The sequence below is a fragment of the Buteo buteo genome, chromosome 6 (genome assembly GCF_964188355.1).
Source record: "Buteo buteo chromosome 6, bButBut1.hap1.1, whole genome shotgun sequence".
In the NCBI taxonomy this organism is placed as follows: Eukaryota; Metazoa; Chordata; class Aves; order Accipitriformes; family Accipitridae; genus Buteo; species Buteo buteo.
Window position 1 is genome coordinate 38,235,195 of NC_134176.1, and position 13,546 is coordinate 38,248,740.

General features: G+C 53.5%; 1 protein-coding gene across 1 annotated transcript; it reads right to left on the reverse strand.

Moving 5' to 3' along the window:
- Positions 1-6,723: 6,723 nt before the first annotated feature.
- ZFP36L1 (ZFP36 ring finger protein like 1) lies at positions 6,724-10,428 on the reverse strand. Its single transcript, XM_075030466.1, has 2 exons — positions 10,181-10,428; positions 6,724-9,280 (listed from the first exon to the last, which is right to left on the reverse strand). The coding sequence occupies exons 1-2, from the start codon at positions 10,235-10,237 to the stop codon at positions 8,327-8,329; spliced, it is 1,011 nt and encodes a 336-aa protein (XP_074886567.1). The 5' UTR covers positions 10,238-10,428; the 3' UTR covers positions 6,724-8,326.
- Between the last annotated feature and the right edge of the window lie 3,118 nt (positions 10,429-13,546).

Consider the following 13,546-nt stretch of genomic DNA (forward strand, 5'->3'; position numbering starts at 1 on the left):
TGAGCAGACATGGGAAGAGAGGAGTGGAAAGGTCTGGAAAAGTAGATCCCCTGGGAACAGGCTGGGGACGAGCGCAGCTGGCAAGAAAGCTGAAACGTGAAACCACACGTGCTGGTCTGCACTGACTTCACCTGGAAGTTGGGCTCCAGTCTCGTTAACCGAAGGGGATGGGACAATGTTGATGGCCACAAACCTCTGTAGGAGACATTCGGGTTAAGTATTAGGCTACATATAGAGAGGTTAAAACAGCCAGAGCGTTGAAACTCCCTGACACTGGAGACGTTCAAGGCTATCGCTAGACTACTCTCTGTGTCTGAGAGGTGGTTTGGGGATAATGAGATCAGTCCTGTCACAGTGAGGAGTGAAGGTCTGGATGACTCACTAGAAGTCCCTGCCAACCTGGATGATACACTGATAACCCCATGGTCTGTCTGCCTCTGGCCACCATCACGAGACCGCTGGCCACCCCCAGCTGCCGGCCCTCAGGTTCTTACAAACTGCTCACTTTAGAAACGAACATTCAAATGTTTCAAAAACATCTCCAATTCTGTTTTCACCCACATTGAAAGTGTTTTTCTGGTCAGAAAAGTGCCGGAAGAAGGAAAGTATCTTGGTCAGCAGATTCAGTCTATGAATTCAAAGCCACATTACCTAAACTTAGTGGAAAATGATCTTCTGCAGCTCTCCTAGCTCTCTTTTGGCTGGGCACCCTCAAGAGGGGGAGAATTAGGTTTGTTCTCGACTTTTCAATCCCATGATAAATTTGTAAGTCTAATCATGGGGAAAATGGGGTTATTTGTAAACACAGCACAGCAGATCTGAGGCCAAGAGAAAATAAACAGGGAGCCTCTTTGCACATTTTCAGCGCCATCCCTTTTCCAAGCAAAAGTGCACTTTTTACACTCTGATGTTGGCCTTGAACAAAACCTTTCCTCATTTCTTGTAACTTCTTAGAAAACCAGGACGTTGCTAGTGCCCAAAAGCCCTTGCAATATCTCCAGAGCTGTGAAACACAGTATATTCTCTCCATGTAGCTGTAATCAAGGTAAATCACAATGGCTCCCGCATAAGACTGCTCAAGAAATCTCTTTATAGCAAACACAGCAAGAGCTTCAAGAAATAACTTCATTGGCGTTTGTTCCATATTGCTTAACGTCTCCTTAGGGGCCGTGGCTACCATCCCAAACAACATTTCTATGGCTTGCGTGGCTACATCCTTTTCCTGTGAATCAACGTTGGCATCTGCTCATCCAGAGTATTCAGGAGAAATATTTGCTGTTGCCTGGAGACTAAGACAGGAGAAAAAGTATCAGGAGTCCTAAATTATTTTTGCAGCTCTTTCTCTGATACTGTGCCACTGCCGGACGATCCCCTTCACTTAGTAGTTGTATACCTAACAGGGTTTTAAAACCTGTGGAATAGGTGCAGTTATATTTGCCAAGTGCCTGGAATACCCAGGCCCACACGTGAAAGGCATCGTGTAGAAGTACAAAGTGCATCTACTACACAGGCCAAGCAGACTCCATTCGTCTTTGTCAGCATCATCATCGCTTGCACTTTCTGCCTTCTCTGGGAGGGAAATAAACCCCCGCAGAGACAGAACGACTCCACTGAAAAATGTCCGACCGGCTCATTTGCCGACCGGTGGTCTGGTAGCACCGGAGGTACTGCAAACATACCGTACCTACGGCTTTGCCTCCGCCCGGCCAGTGTGGTAGGGCTTTAAATACACAGAGAGATGCTGAACCCTGAAATGTTTCCACCGACTCCAGTTGTTAAAACTTTTCACATCACACCGACAACCGCTCACATATGTGGGGGATGAGGAAACTTCCTTCCACCCAGAGGTGCAAGAAAACTCTGGAGCTGGCAGTCACGTGCTCCACACAGCCTTACAGCCCGCAGGATCCTGCATGGAAAAATTTCACTTCCATGTGTTGACTAAGTTAATGTGGTGGGGATAGTGGGCGGACATAAAATGAAACTATGAAAAGAGATTAATTTGCAGCTGGAGCCCAGGCAGGGAGAACTCCGGTCCTCTGTTTGCTCAGAAAACGGCAGCTTTGACCAAAACCCGGTCAAAAAGAAGAGGTTAAGGCAGCGGTAATAAAAAAAAAAAATTAAAAAAAAAATCAAGACCGGGGAAAAAGAAGCAGCAAAAGTTAAGCAAAGCCTCTCTGGAAATTAAGACGTGGAATTCAAAACATTTGCAGTATAATAAACGCAGGCGAGCCCATAAAGCTGCACCAGCCAAAAGGAGCTCTGTTCTGCCTACGAGGAAACCCGAACCGGCGTCACGCCTGGCAGCAGCCGCCCCGCAGCCCCGCTTCCTCCCCGCCTCGCTGCAGAGCTGCCTTGCTCGCGGCCCTCGGCTATGTTTAACGCCGCGTCTGTTTCTACTCTAACCCCTTCAGTTTGGAGGGGGAGGATATAAATCAGCTGCGGAGCTGCCCACAGGGCTTAGTCACAGCAGGTATTGGTTTAGGGTGTCTTAGAGGAACTTTTTTTTTTTTTTTTTTTTTGGTCGCTGGAAGTATTCTAGGGAATAAGCGTCGGCTTTGTGAGGAACAGGCATTGCTTAACAGGCCAGAGAGTCTCCAAACAAAGGACATTTTACATCACCAGGCAGAATCATCTTCTAACGTTTTGGGCTGAACTCGGCCTCGAGCGCAAGGGCTGTTCCACGAGTTCCCGGCAGACGCTCGCAGCGTCCCCGCCGAGCCAGTCTCGCCATCCCTCCCGGCGTTCCCAGCCCCAGAGAGACCCTCTGCAAGCGGTGTCACCCCTTCCTCCCAGCTGAACTCCTTCCCAACACTAGTTTTGCTGTTTTCCTCCCGTTTGTGGCTGGTTCATAGCCCTCAAACTGCTTCTGCTATGGGCTCCTCCTGACCCCTCTTCTGCGGCACCCCGGCAAGGAAGGCACCACTCTTCATTTTTTTGCCTGTTTTCGCTTCACTCGCCACACTTTTGCCTGTCACCAGAGCGCCTGGTCGCTCATCACACCACCTCCCCGCAGCAGAACTGCCTCCTTGACCCCACTGTGGGGTACAAGACCACATGTCTTGATGTTTGCCTGTTGTTATGTAGGGCACGAGGAGCCTCCCTCAAGCACAAGCCCTTCTCTCCCTTCAGGCAGGTATTAGGGCTGTGCTTTTGTGTCAGTGCCACCCCTGGACACATCTGCAGCCTCCAGCCCCCACAACATCCCCAGCACTGGAGCCGGGAGCCTTTTTGCTCACACACTGACCACTGCACCTTCTCCCAAAGCCTCTTTCTCCAGGCTCAAGCACATGCTAGCTTTCCCCAATGCAGGCCACACAAATTGCAGCAATTAGCAAGTGTAAAGGGCATGCTGTGGTTTTTGCATGTATTACTGCATCTTAATACTCATTCATATCCTCGGGCATAGTCATCAGATAGTATCCAGCAGGCTACATTATCCAGACCTTCCCTTCAATGTCGCTGCTCCTGAGCCCTACTGGAGAGACCCAGTTCGTTAGCCTTCATCCATCCCAACACCAGTAGTTAAGAAGTCTTCAGACTCAAGATAGCATGGCTGCTCTCTCACCCTTGCTATCCCCATGCTGTATGGACTTGATCTCTAGCTCTTGCCTTGCTCCCAATCTCTAACGGCGACCCCATCGTTTCCTGCCCCACCGCCATCTCCCCTCTGCTGTGCAAGGCCGGCCAGAGCCCAGTCGTCCCTACCTCATCTGCAACAGCAGCTCCAAGTCCCATTCACAGACCATTACCCTCCCTGCGCTGGAACCGTACAGACTGAAAACTCGAGCCAGCTTGTAACAGTTCTCCAGGCGTACTTCTGCTGTTCCCTGCTTCTCCAAGTTCTTTCCCTCTCCGTCTCCCGATTTCATGACTATGCTGATGAGGCAAATTCTGTCAGGACCAGGAACCTGGAGCACTTCAGGGTTCTTTTTAAGCAGTATTTTTTGTTACTTGCAATCTGGCACACCATGCCTATGTACCTATGCTAAACAAAGGTTGGCCAAAACTAGGTCGTAAAGTTCTCAACTGCCTTTAAAAACAACAACAGCAAAGAAACTCTATTTGACTTTGCAGCCCTCACCTACAGAGAAGTTCAGGAAATGAGGCGGCCTCTGTTTCTACAGCCCCCGGTTGCAGAACTGAAGATGTTTTGGTACCAAAGCCACATGTAGCCCATAGCAAGGGAATAGCCAGTACAGTCGCTGGGACACCCACAGCTGTTGTAGGAAATAGGAAGGAGGGAGGCAGCCACCGGAGTGGGATCTGAACCACCTGGAGCTCTGCAGATCAAAGTCATCACATTACTCCTTACCAAGAAGCGACTGGCACAGCCAGCCATACACGCTGGCTGTAATTTCCAAAGACAGCTAGACATGTTGAATGTGGATAGCACTAAAGTCACCTGACTTTGAAGCCAAAAAATAAGTGACAGTGAATGCCTGCAGCCTGGAGGCATGGACCCAGTCTTCTTACAAAGAGGCCACAGCCAAACATCCATGACTATAACAAAAAGTACATGAGGAACTGCAAGAGCCACCCTAGGTGTCCCCCTGCCCCACAGTAAGAGCTGTGAGGGCAACCTGTAAAGTGGACCAAGGCACGGTCTGCCATGCCACCTTACATGGGCCAACAGGTATCTTGTCCTTGTGGGTGCTTTTCTCTGCCCTGGCACACCAGGCACGTCAGGAGCAACTGCACGAGTGCACAGGCCAGCCCTTTCTTCCTGGCCACTTGGAGAGTCCCATGCACTAAATCAATGAGCCAGAGCATGGAGGAGCCCTCAAGTCAGAGGAACGTGCCAGGAAAGGCTATTTACTTTTCCGAGCCTTGGCTAGGCTGTTATCAACAATGGCGAACTGCTAGGGGACACAGATGCTAACCCTATGAGAAACAGCACGGACAACTCGTCCATGCTAAATCCAAAGAAGGAGAAGTCCCTCCAGACTAGCTGCTGCCATGTACCCAGGCCGCAATGAATGCTAATGGTGTCAGATCAGGCAAATCACTGCATTGCTGGAGGCTCTTCCGTGCTCTCTCTCTCTCTTACAAACGATTACAGAAAGTAAACTTCTGATGCTGTCTGTTCTGCTCTTCTCTATCCCCTGCGTGACCTAGCTCAAGGTTAGTTTCAAAAAGCAAAACCCTGAGTGACAGAGCATTTATCATTAATAAACTCAGAGGAGAAAAATGGTGCTGGCTTCCCAAAACCAGGGCACTAGAAGGACATGGGAAGTACCCAAGTACCGTGAGCGAAGACCTACTTCTAGCGCAGCTTCCCGGTTGTTTGTCATGCCAATAGCACCGTGCAACTAATACAGCTATTTTCTTCATCAATTATTAACTGGGCAAAGACTGTTTGTTTTAAGACCTGCACAGAAAGTCCAGAGAGGAAGCAAGCAGTTTCAAGCTCCACATGCACGCCCTGCGATAGGCTTGGGATCCTCTCCAGATCAGATACGCCTCGCTCTTCAGAGGCCGGCGGCTCGGCTTCCAGCAGCGGGGAAGGAGGCGGCCCTGGGTGCTTGCTGCAGCCACGCATGGGTCTTCCAGGCAGAAGCCCATCTCTCATGTGGCCCCCATCGCCTTTGTGCCCAGGGGCAAGGCTGCAGTCAGCAGAAGCTATCTGAAGGCCGCTGAACAGCACCGGGGCTGCGCCTGAGGCTCTTCTCTCAGGGATCAGCACGCAGACCGCACCGCGTGCTAGTTACATCAGCATCTGCCGAGCAAACTCCCCACACGGCTTTTGCTCTGTTCATGGGAACCAGCTTCTACCGGCCACGCTCCTCTTCCACCATCTTTCCTCCACCTTTATTGCCAGACCACACAAGAAAGTGTGTTGCACAAAGCCAGCAGCAGGGAAGGTACAGCAGGGTAAGCCTCGAGGTATCCTGCAGCTTTTGCTTGGCAGGAACTTCTCCAACATGAATTAGGAAATGTCTCTCCTGAACATTGAGGCATGTCAAGACAGCTGAAGGACTGGTGGTTCGGCAGCTATATTCCACGCCCGATTTGGAAAAGAGCTGGAACAGTTTCAGGTAGGAAGAGCACCAAGCTAGCTCCAGAGGAGAGCTCAAGGGTGAAAACGCAAGACTTGCACCATGAGCAGCACTGGCAAAGAAGTGTCCCTAAACAAAACCCCTGGCTTCCGAAGTTTCTGGGATTGCTGACTGATACTTCAAGGGGTACGAGGGCTTGAACGTGATGGCAGAGTGATCTGTGCATATACCGAGACTTTGCTGGGGGGCCACGTTCCTCTCGCATACAAAATACCAAACAGCCGCTCTACCAAAGCGGAGCAGTACCACTAACACGCCAGACCTGAGATGTGGGAAATCTGTTACCACTTCAACATCCCACTTCAGCCTCACCCAAAACACACGTAGGCTCTCCTTGAGGGGGAAGGAGCTGTGCAGGAACACAGGGCACGCAAGGAGCGAAAGCCAATCCAAGGTTTAAGCTACACTGATCAGAAAGAAGTTTGCAGGAACAGACTGAGCAACTCAAGATGGGAGGACTCCGTAAGAGACAGAGAGGGTTAGAGGCCACACCAGGTATTCGCACCCACACGCTTGCAGGGCTGACCCGCTTAATCAGTGAGGAACGATGAAGGGATGCCTGAGCGTACAGCGGGTACCTCAAGGGTCAAGAGGGAAGTATCTGCATTTGAGTGGTTGTCTAAAACCAGGCCCTCGATCTTTGCAAGTAAAACCAGCTCCACTGTCAGTTTCTTGAAAAAACTTGGGGTTTATTGATTTAAACTGCAAACAGTCGTTACAAAAGAGATTCTCTTTTAAATAAACTCACACAAAGAGGAAGAAAAAGCAATGTAGTGAACAGTAACAGGGGAAAAAAAAAAAATTACATTCATTATTCTCTTTGTGCCAGTCCCGTTCACCTCAGCAAGGAAAACTCCAAACTTGGAATACAGAAACGCAAAGACAAACTGTATTTGGAATGTCTTCAGATAGGCACTTTTGAGCCCAAGGCTTTTCTCCTTGAAGAATCTATACAAAAAGAGGAAGAAAAAGGTCTTCCTTCCACGCTGTCTCGCAACAGAGCTCAGGTATGTACATTCTAAAGCCCAGGTAGGCAAGACCCAGAGGAGGGGAAGAGAAGAAGAAAGGCAAAGAAGCACATTAACTCAATTTGCAGTCCAACACACAAAAAAAAAAAAGGGGGGGGGAAATTCTAAAATAAATAATCCAAACACAGTTTTTGCATTTTTTTAAATTAATTTTTCATTTTTTAAAATAAAATAACCAAAAAAAGTGTAAAGTTACAAAAAATGTCATTGTAGTATAATATATTAAACTGTGGGGAAAAAAGGAAAAAAGACACTTCACAATCTTAAGATTAATATGGAAGATCATAATTTAAACATAAAAGAATATATTCTATGGATTCATCATCCCGATAAATATGAACAAAATTAACAAAAAAGCATAGGTTTCGGCAATAAATACGTTTTGATAAGTTAAATAAGCTTTTTTATATTGTTGTGCAGTGACAAGCAAAATTTGCTCTCCAATTTCTGAAAAGTTATACAAAATTAAAAACCCAGAAAAAAATAATAAAAAGCTTGGCGTGAGTGCTCTAAGATAGGTCTAAAGTACTCTAGAGCAAAACCATTAAAGCTATGTCTACTGGAACTTTGTTTACACGAACTTGTGTGTGTGTGTGTGTGTGTGTGGAATGACTTCTGTTGGCCCCACCCCCTCTATTTCTTTATTTGTTTTAAGATGTCACATGAATACACGGGGAACTTTTAGCACCAAAATCAAGTCTCTCATAGTCCATCTGGTTTTCGTTTTCTTTTTTTGTTTCCTTCCTCCCAGTCGAAGTCCCACTCATGTTACAATCTTTGTCCGTTCTCAGCTTTTCTTCCCGCAGACCTGAGCGGATCCAGGCAAGATTAGTCTTTAAGGGGAGGGGAGAAAGAGGACTGGATGTTAACGCTTGCCCACATGCCTGCAGCCTAGCGGAAACTGGCCAGTCAGGAAGGGACTGGGAGAGGGCGATGCAGTACATGGCCAGTGGAGGGAGCTGGATCCGGACATTTCCTGCACATCTGGAAGTGCACAGAGCTGCTGGTGCCCTCTGCAGCTGGAGAGGTAATACAGTCACAGTGAAAGCATTAAAAGGCACTAATTCTGTAAACGTTATTGCTTTTCATCGTATTTTGGCACTTAAGGTTTAAGCCAGTGGGTCTACGGCAGGCAGGTGGACACGTTAACATCCAGCTCGGACTACCGGGGACAGGGTGGGGGGAGTTCAGCTTAACATCATAATAGAGGCGGGGGGGAGCAAGAGGAATAACCCCAGATTAGTCATCGGAGATGGAGAGTCTGCTGAAGATGGGAAGACGTCTTGAGGTGTCCAGGATAGGGGAATCTGAGCCGCTGTGGCTGCTGCTGGAGCTGCTCAGATAGCCCTCCTGGTCAGAGAGGGAGTCCTGAGGACTGGGTGGCGAGTCAAACATGTTGGGGGACTCGGACATGGGCCTGAACAAGAAGGTGGTGGGGGAGCTCCCGCTGGGCACCTGCACCCCCATGCTGGGGGCAAAGAGACTGACCAGCTCCTGGCTGGAGAAGGTGAAAGGGTTGCTGGCGCAGTCAGGCAAGGTGGGGGAGCCCAGCAGGTCGTCGGCGCTCAGCATGGGCGGCGGGGTGATGGAAGTGGGGCTGTCCAGCAGCCCGCTGGCGGCAGCAGTGCTGGGGAAGCCGGCGAAGCTGAAGCTGTGCTGCAGGCGGGGTCTGTCGGCGACGGGGGGCTCCCGGCTCCCCGCCACGGCCCGGCGCTCCTCCGCGTTGTGGATGAAGTGGCAGCGCGGCCCGTAGGGGCAGAAGCCGATGGTGTGGAAAGTGCGGCACAGCTCGGTCTTGTACTTGGGGTGGCGGGTGAGGCTCCGCAGCTCGTGGATGCCGTGGGCGAACTGGCACTTGTCGCCGTACTTGCAGGCGCCGTTCTCCTCGAAGGGGCGGCACAGCTCCGTCTTGTAGCGGCTGGAGTTGACCTGTCCCCCGGGCTGCTTCTGCTGCAGCAGGCGCTCGCCGCCCTCGGAGAAGGAGCGGTCCCGGAAGCGGCTTTCCCGGGGGCCCAGCATGGGAGCCGGCTCCCCTTTCAGGCTGCTGAGGAGCTGGTTCTGGTGAAACTTGGAGTTGGGCAGGGTGACAGAGTGCCTCCTAGGGAAACCCCCGCCGGCCGGGGTGCCCACCGCCTTCCTGTCCAGCAGGCACCCGCTGACACCCGAGGGGCTGTAGTTCAGCATCTTGTTGCTCTGCGGGGAGAAAAAGCAAGGGCCGGTCACTGCCACCGCCTCCTCCTCCGGCGTCCCCGCGCAGCCCCGGCAGCCTCCCGCGCACGGCACGGCGCGGCACGGCGCCCCGCCGCCGGGCGGCGAGCAAGGGAGCCCGGGGAGCGGAGCGGCGGCCGCCCTGCCCCGACGGTCGTCGTCCCCGTCCCCCCCACGCAGCAACATCTGCTTCGGCCCCCTTCGCCGCTCCGCCCGAGGGGCCCGGGCCGCCCCTCCCCGTCCCCCCCGCGCAGCCCCGGCGGAGGGAAGTAACGAAGCGAGGCAAGCGCCCAGACGCGGGGGAGCCGCCGGCTGCATCCAAAACGGCTCCGAGGCCGGAGCTCTCCTCCGGGAAAGCCCCCCGCTTCGGGGGGCCGGCGGCGAGCGGGAAGGGCAGCGCGCAGCGCCCGCCCCTCCGCTCCCCCCCCCCCTCCCCGCAACGCGGCGGCGGCTCCCGCCCAGCCCTCGCCGCCCCGCTTCCCCCTCCGGCGGGGCTGGGCGAGGGGCGGCCGAGCCCCGCGGGGAAGGAACCCGCCCGGCCCCGCGGCAGCGCCGCCGCCCGCCCCGCCGCGCCCGGGCGTGTTGCGGCGCGGCGGCCCCGGGGGCAAGGGAAGGACCCGGCCCCTCCGCCCGGCGCCGCGGCTGAGCCCGCCGGGAGCGCGGGGTGGTGCCCCCCCCCACCCTCCGCCGGAGCGGCCGAGGCGGGAAGCGTGGGCGGCGGCGGCTGGGGACCCCGCGGCGGGGCGGCCGCGCTCGGCCCCAAACTTGCTCCCGGGCAGAAAACGGGGCGGGGAGGGGGGGGGGCTGGGAAACAACCGAACGCGCACCGCAGAGAAGCTGAAGAGCCCCGAAGGCGGAGGGAGCAGCCCCCGACGGCGCCCTTACCTTGCATAAAACTTCGCTCAGGTCGAAGATGGTGGGCGACACCAGGGCTGTGGACATCTTCGGCGAGCGAGGGGGGAAGCGGGTGGGGCAGCGGCACACAGACACGAGGAGTCACGGCGTGGGTCAGGCACAGCCTCCAGCGCCCCGGCTCGCAGCCTCCCCCCGCCGCCGCCGATCCCGCCGCCGCCGCCACCACCAGCCCGCCCGGCCGCCGCGCCCGCTCGCCGCTTCCAGCGGGCTCGGGGAAAGCTCAACTTATAAAGTTTCGGACTTAGCCCGGGAGGAGGAGCCGGCGGCGGGAGGAAGGGGAGGAGGAGGAGGAGGGCAGGGTGATTGACACCGCGACTGAATCACCCGCCCGGGCGGGCGGGCCCAGAAAAACTTTCGGGAGGAGGAAGTGGGGGAAGGAAGGGGACGGGGGGGGGGGGGGGGGAGACGGGGGGAGAGCGGCCCGCGGGCGGGGGGGGGGGTGGGTGTTGCCTGCCCTCCCCCGCTCTGGCAGACAGTTGTGGGGGCCGCCGCGCGCGGGGCCTCGCCCCCCCCCCCCCCCCCCCATACACCACCCTCCCCCGGTGCGGGGTTCGGCGGCATCTCCTCGCCCCCCCCCCCCCCCCCCGCCCCTTCGTACGATACGAGCCCCGACCGGCCGCCGAGCCCCGCGGCGCGTTTCCCCGCTCGGCGCAGTCCCTCCTTCCCGGCCGAGGGCAGCGGCGGCCTGTCCGCTTGGATTGAAGTTGATCGGAGCCGTTTTCGCTCGTCCTCGCGGTTTTTTTTTGTTTTTTTTTTTTGCGAGCTGTCTTTGTGTTGATTCACATCGCTTCCCGCCCCCCCCTCCCCGAGCCTTACTCCTTTTTTCCGATTTTTATTGAAACCTGGCAGGCTCCGCGAGGGGAAATAGCTCACATCCACATTAATTTAAATTGTTAAAATATGGGTTTGCCGTTTAAAAGCGTGTTTGATAAATTCTGCCCTTTCTCCCAGTCCCCAGAACTCGAAACTGTAAAACTGAAAAAAAAAAAAAAAGTAACGTCTCTGAGCAAGTAATGCGTTCCAGATTTTAGTAGGCAAAGTATGATTCATACTGATATTGATATAGCGGGGAGGAGGGGGGAGGACGGCGGCAGTTTCTGCGTTAAAAAAAAAAAAGCAGCAAAATGCTCCAAGGCTTGTCGATACCAGGGTGCCTCAGCATGAAATCTACTGCCCCTAAACCTTTAGCCCCAGCTGGGGCAAGGCTCGCCTGAAATATAACTTTAGTGGGTCTTTCGTCCGAGGCCGAGCAGCGGCATCTGGGCCCGTGCCCCCACACAGGCGGGCAAGGGGGGCCCTGCCCTGCCGCCACAGACTCTTCCTCCTGCCCCGCGCTCCGGCTTGGCTGGGGGAAAAGAAACCCCTGCCTTGGGCAGCCCAACGCCGACCCGAGGGGCCACCGCACCGAAAACTTCAAACAAATGATCCGCTTCCTCTTCTGTTTGCTTTAGAGTCGCAGAACCTGGACTTTGAGCTGGCGGCTGGTCTTTTTCCCCTCCTTCGGTCTTCAAGAACGGCCAAAATAACCAACCGAGAGAAACGCCCACAGGCTCCGGCTATTCCAGATCTCTCTTTTTTTTTTATATATATATATTATTATTATTATTTACTTAAGGCGAGCAATCAGGTTCCTCGAATTTCCTTCTCTTTCTAGTTTCTTTTTTTTTTTTTCCCTTGCCTTGGCCAGGAGCGAGGAGTAACCAGGGGAGAGACCAGCCTATTATTTTCTGCAGTTGTTTACTCATTCTGTAGATGGTGCTTGTTCCCAAGACTCTGAGCCTCTCTATAATTAAACCCATTTTAATTGTTAGGTTAGAAACGTCATTTCGGGGACTTTCCAAGAGTTACCGAGAAAGCCAGCCGAGATAACTATTTCGCTACTGAGTCGCTCCCAGCCCGGTTTTCGCCCCGATTCCTCCTGCCGTCCGGCCACGGCGTGAGGCTGACCGGAGGGCTCTGAGCGGGAGAGCCGGGGGGCCACAGCCCCGCCGCCAGCACAGCCACCTTCCCCCGCCGCTTTTTGCATTCTTCCCTTGCCCCGTGTGCATTTGTTTTGGAAACTCGGGGTTTAAGGTTGCACATTTCCACGGATCGAGTGGCGAAGGCTGAAGCCGAGGAGGAATTTTTTTCCAGTGATTTAGCTTGGCAAACCCCGACTCCATGGTGGTCTGCTTTGCATTGGCTGCGCACATGCTCAGATCAGGAATTTAGCTGCTCGCCCCACCTCGTGGCTAAAAGTCAGAGCCCTCCGGGCCAGAGTGGGAATTTGTGTGGGCATGAATTCACACCGAGCGGAGGAATGAAAAAATGGGAGCCTTGCACCTCCCACCAGAGCTGTGCCAGAACTTTGATAGATGCAAGTGAATAAAGATAGGTAAATGAATAAATGAAAGTCAATTATTAAAGAAAGAAGATTACTGAAAAAGTGAATGAATGCAGTGCCATGCTCCCTAGCCTTCTCATGTGGGTTGGTCCGTCCAGGCCCAACACGTTCCATTTGGGATACTACAGCTGGGCCTGGGAAGCAGGAATAAATGTCCAGGACTTCCCAAGCCCTTCCCAAATCTGTCCTCAGCACAGGAGCAGCTTCTGGAGCCTTCTCGTTACTTGGTGCCGGTGCAAGCAGATGCTAAACTTGTCTCAAAATACAGAGGGATGAGGTTCTTCATCAAACCTGTGCCCACATTTAACAGAGGAATTAAGAACCGCTTTCCCGAACGAGAGCTGAAATGGGCCGGAATGGCCAGAAAACAGGGAAGAAGCAGGGGGCAGCAAATGAAATTATAAAGGCAGGAGGCTTAAAGGAGTACTTTTTCCAATCATGTGTGTGTGTATAAAACTGTGGGCTCGTTGGCACATGATGCTGTGGAGGTCAAAAGTATAAACGGGGTCAAAAAAGCAATTCGACAAATTTATGGAGGAAAAGTCCCTGGAGGTTTGCTAAAGGCAAAGGCAGACCTCTGTGGCACGGTGCTGGACAATGCACAGCAAAAGTATCACTCTCTCATTCTCCCGTTTTTGCCCCTAAGCATTGGCCGCTTTTGGAGGCAAGAGGAAGGCCACAACAGACCTTTGATCTGGCCCAGTTCGGTTACTTCTACATAGTTAGGGTCTACTTTTATGCTTTATACTCTGTCTAACCCCGCTGGGCTTGGAGGTGCACCTCACAAACTTGGGATTAGCTCTGCAACGTCCCATTGTTTGGGCCAGGCAGGAGGAGGTCAGCACTGGGAAGTACCAATGGGCACTATCTTGTCCCCGAGCCGCTGGGCATGGGTTTACATGTGGCCTCTGCTAAAGGCTGGAGAACAGTCTCACGGGGTGGCTGCACTCCTA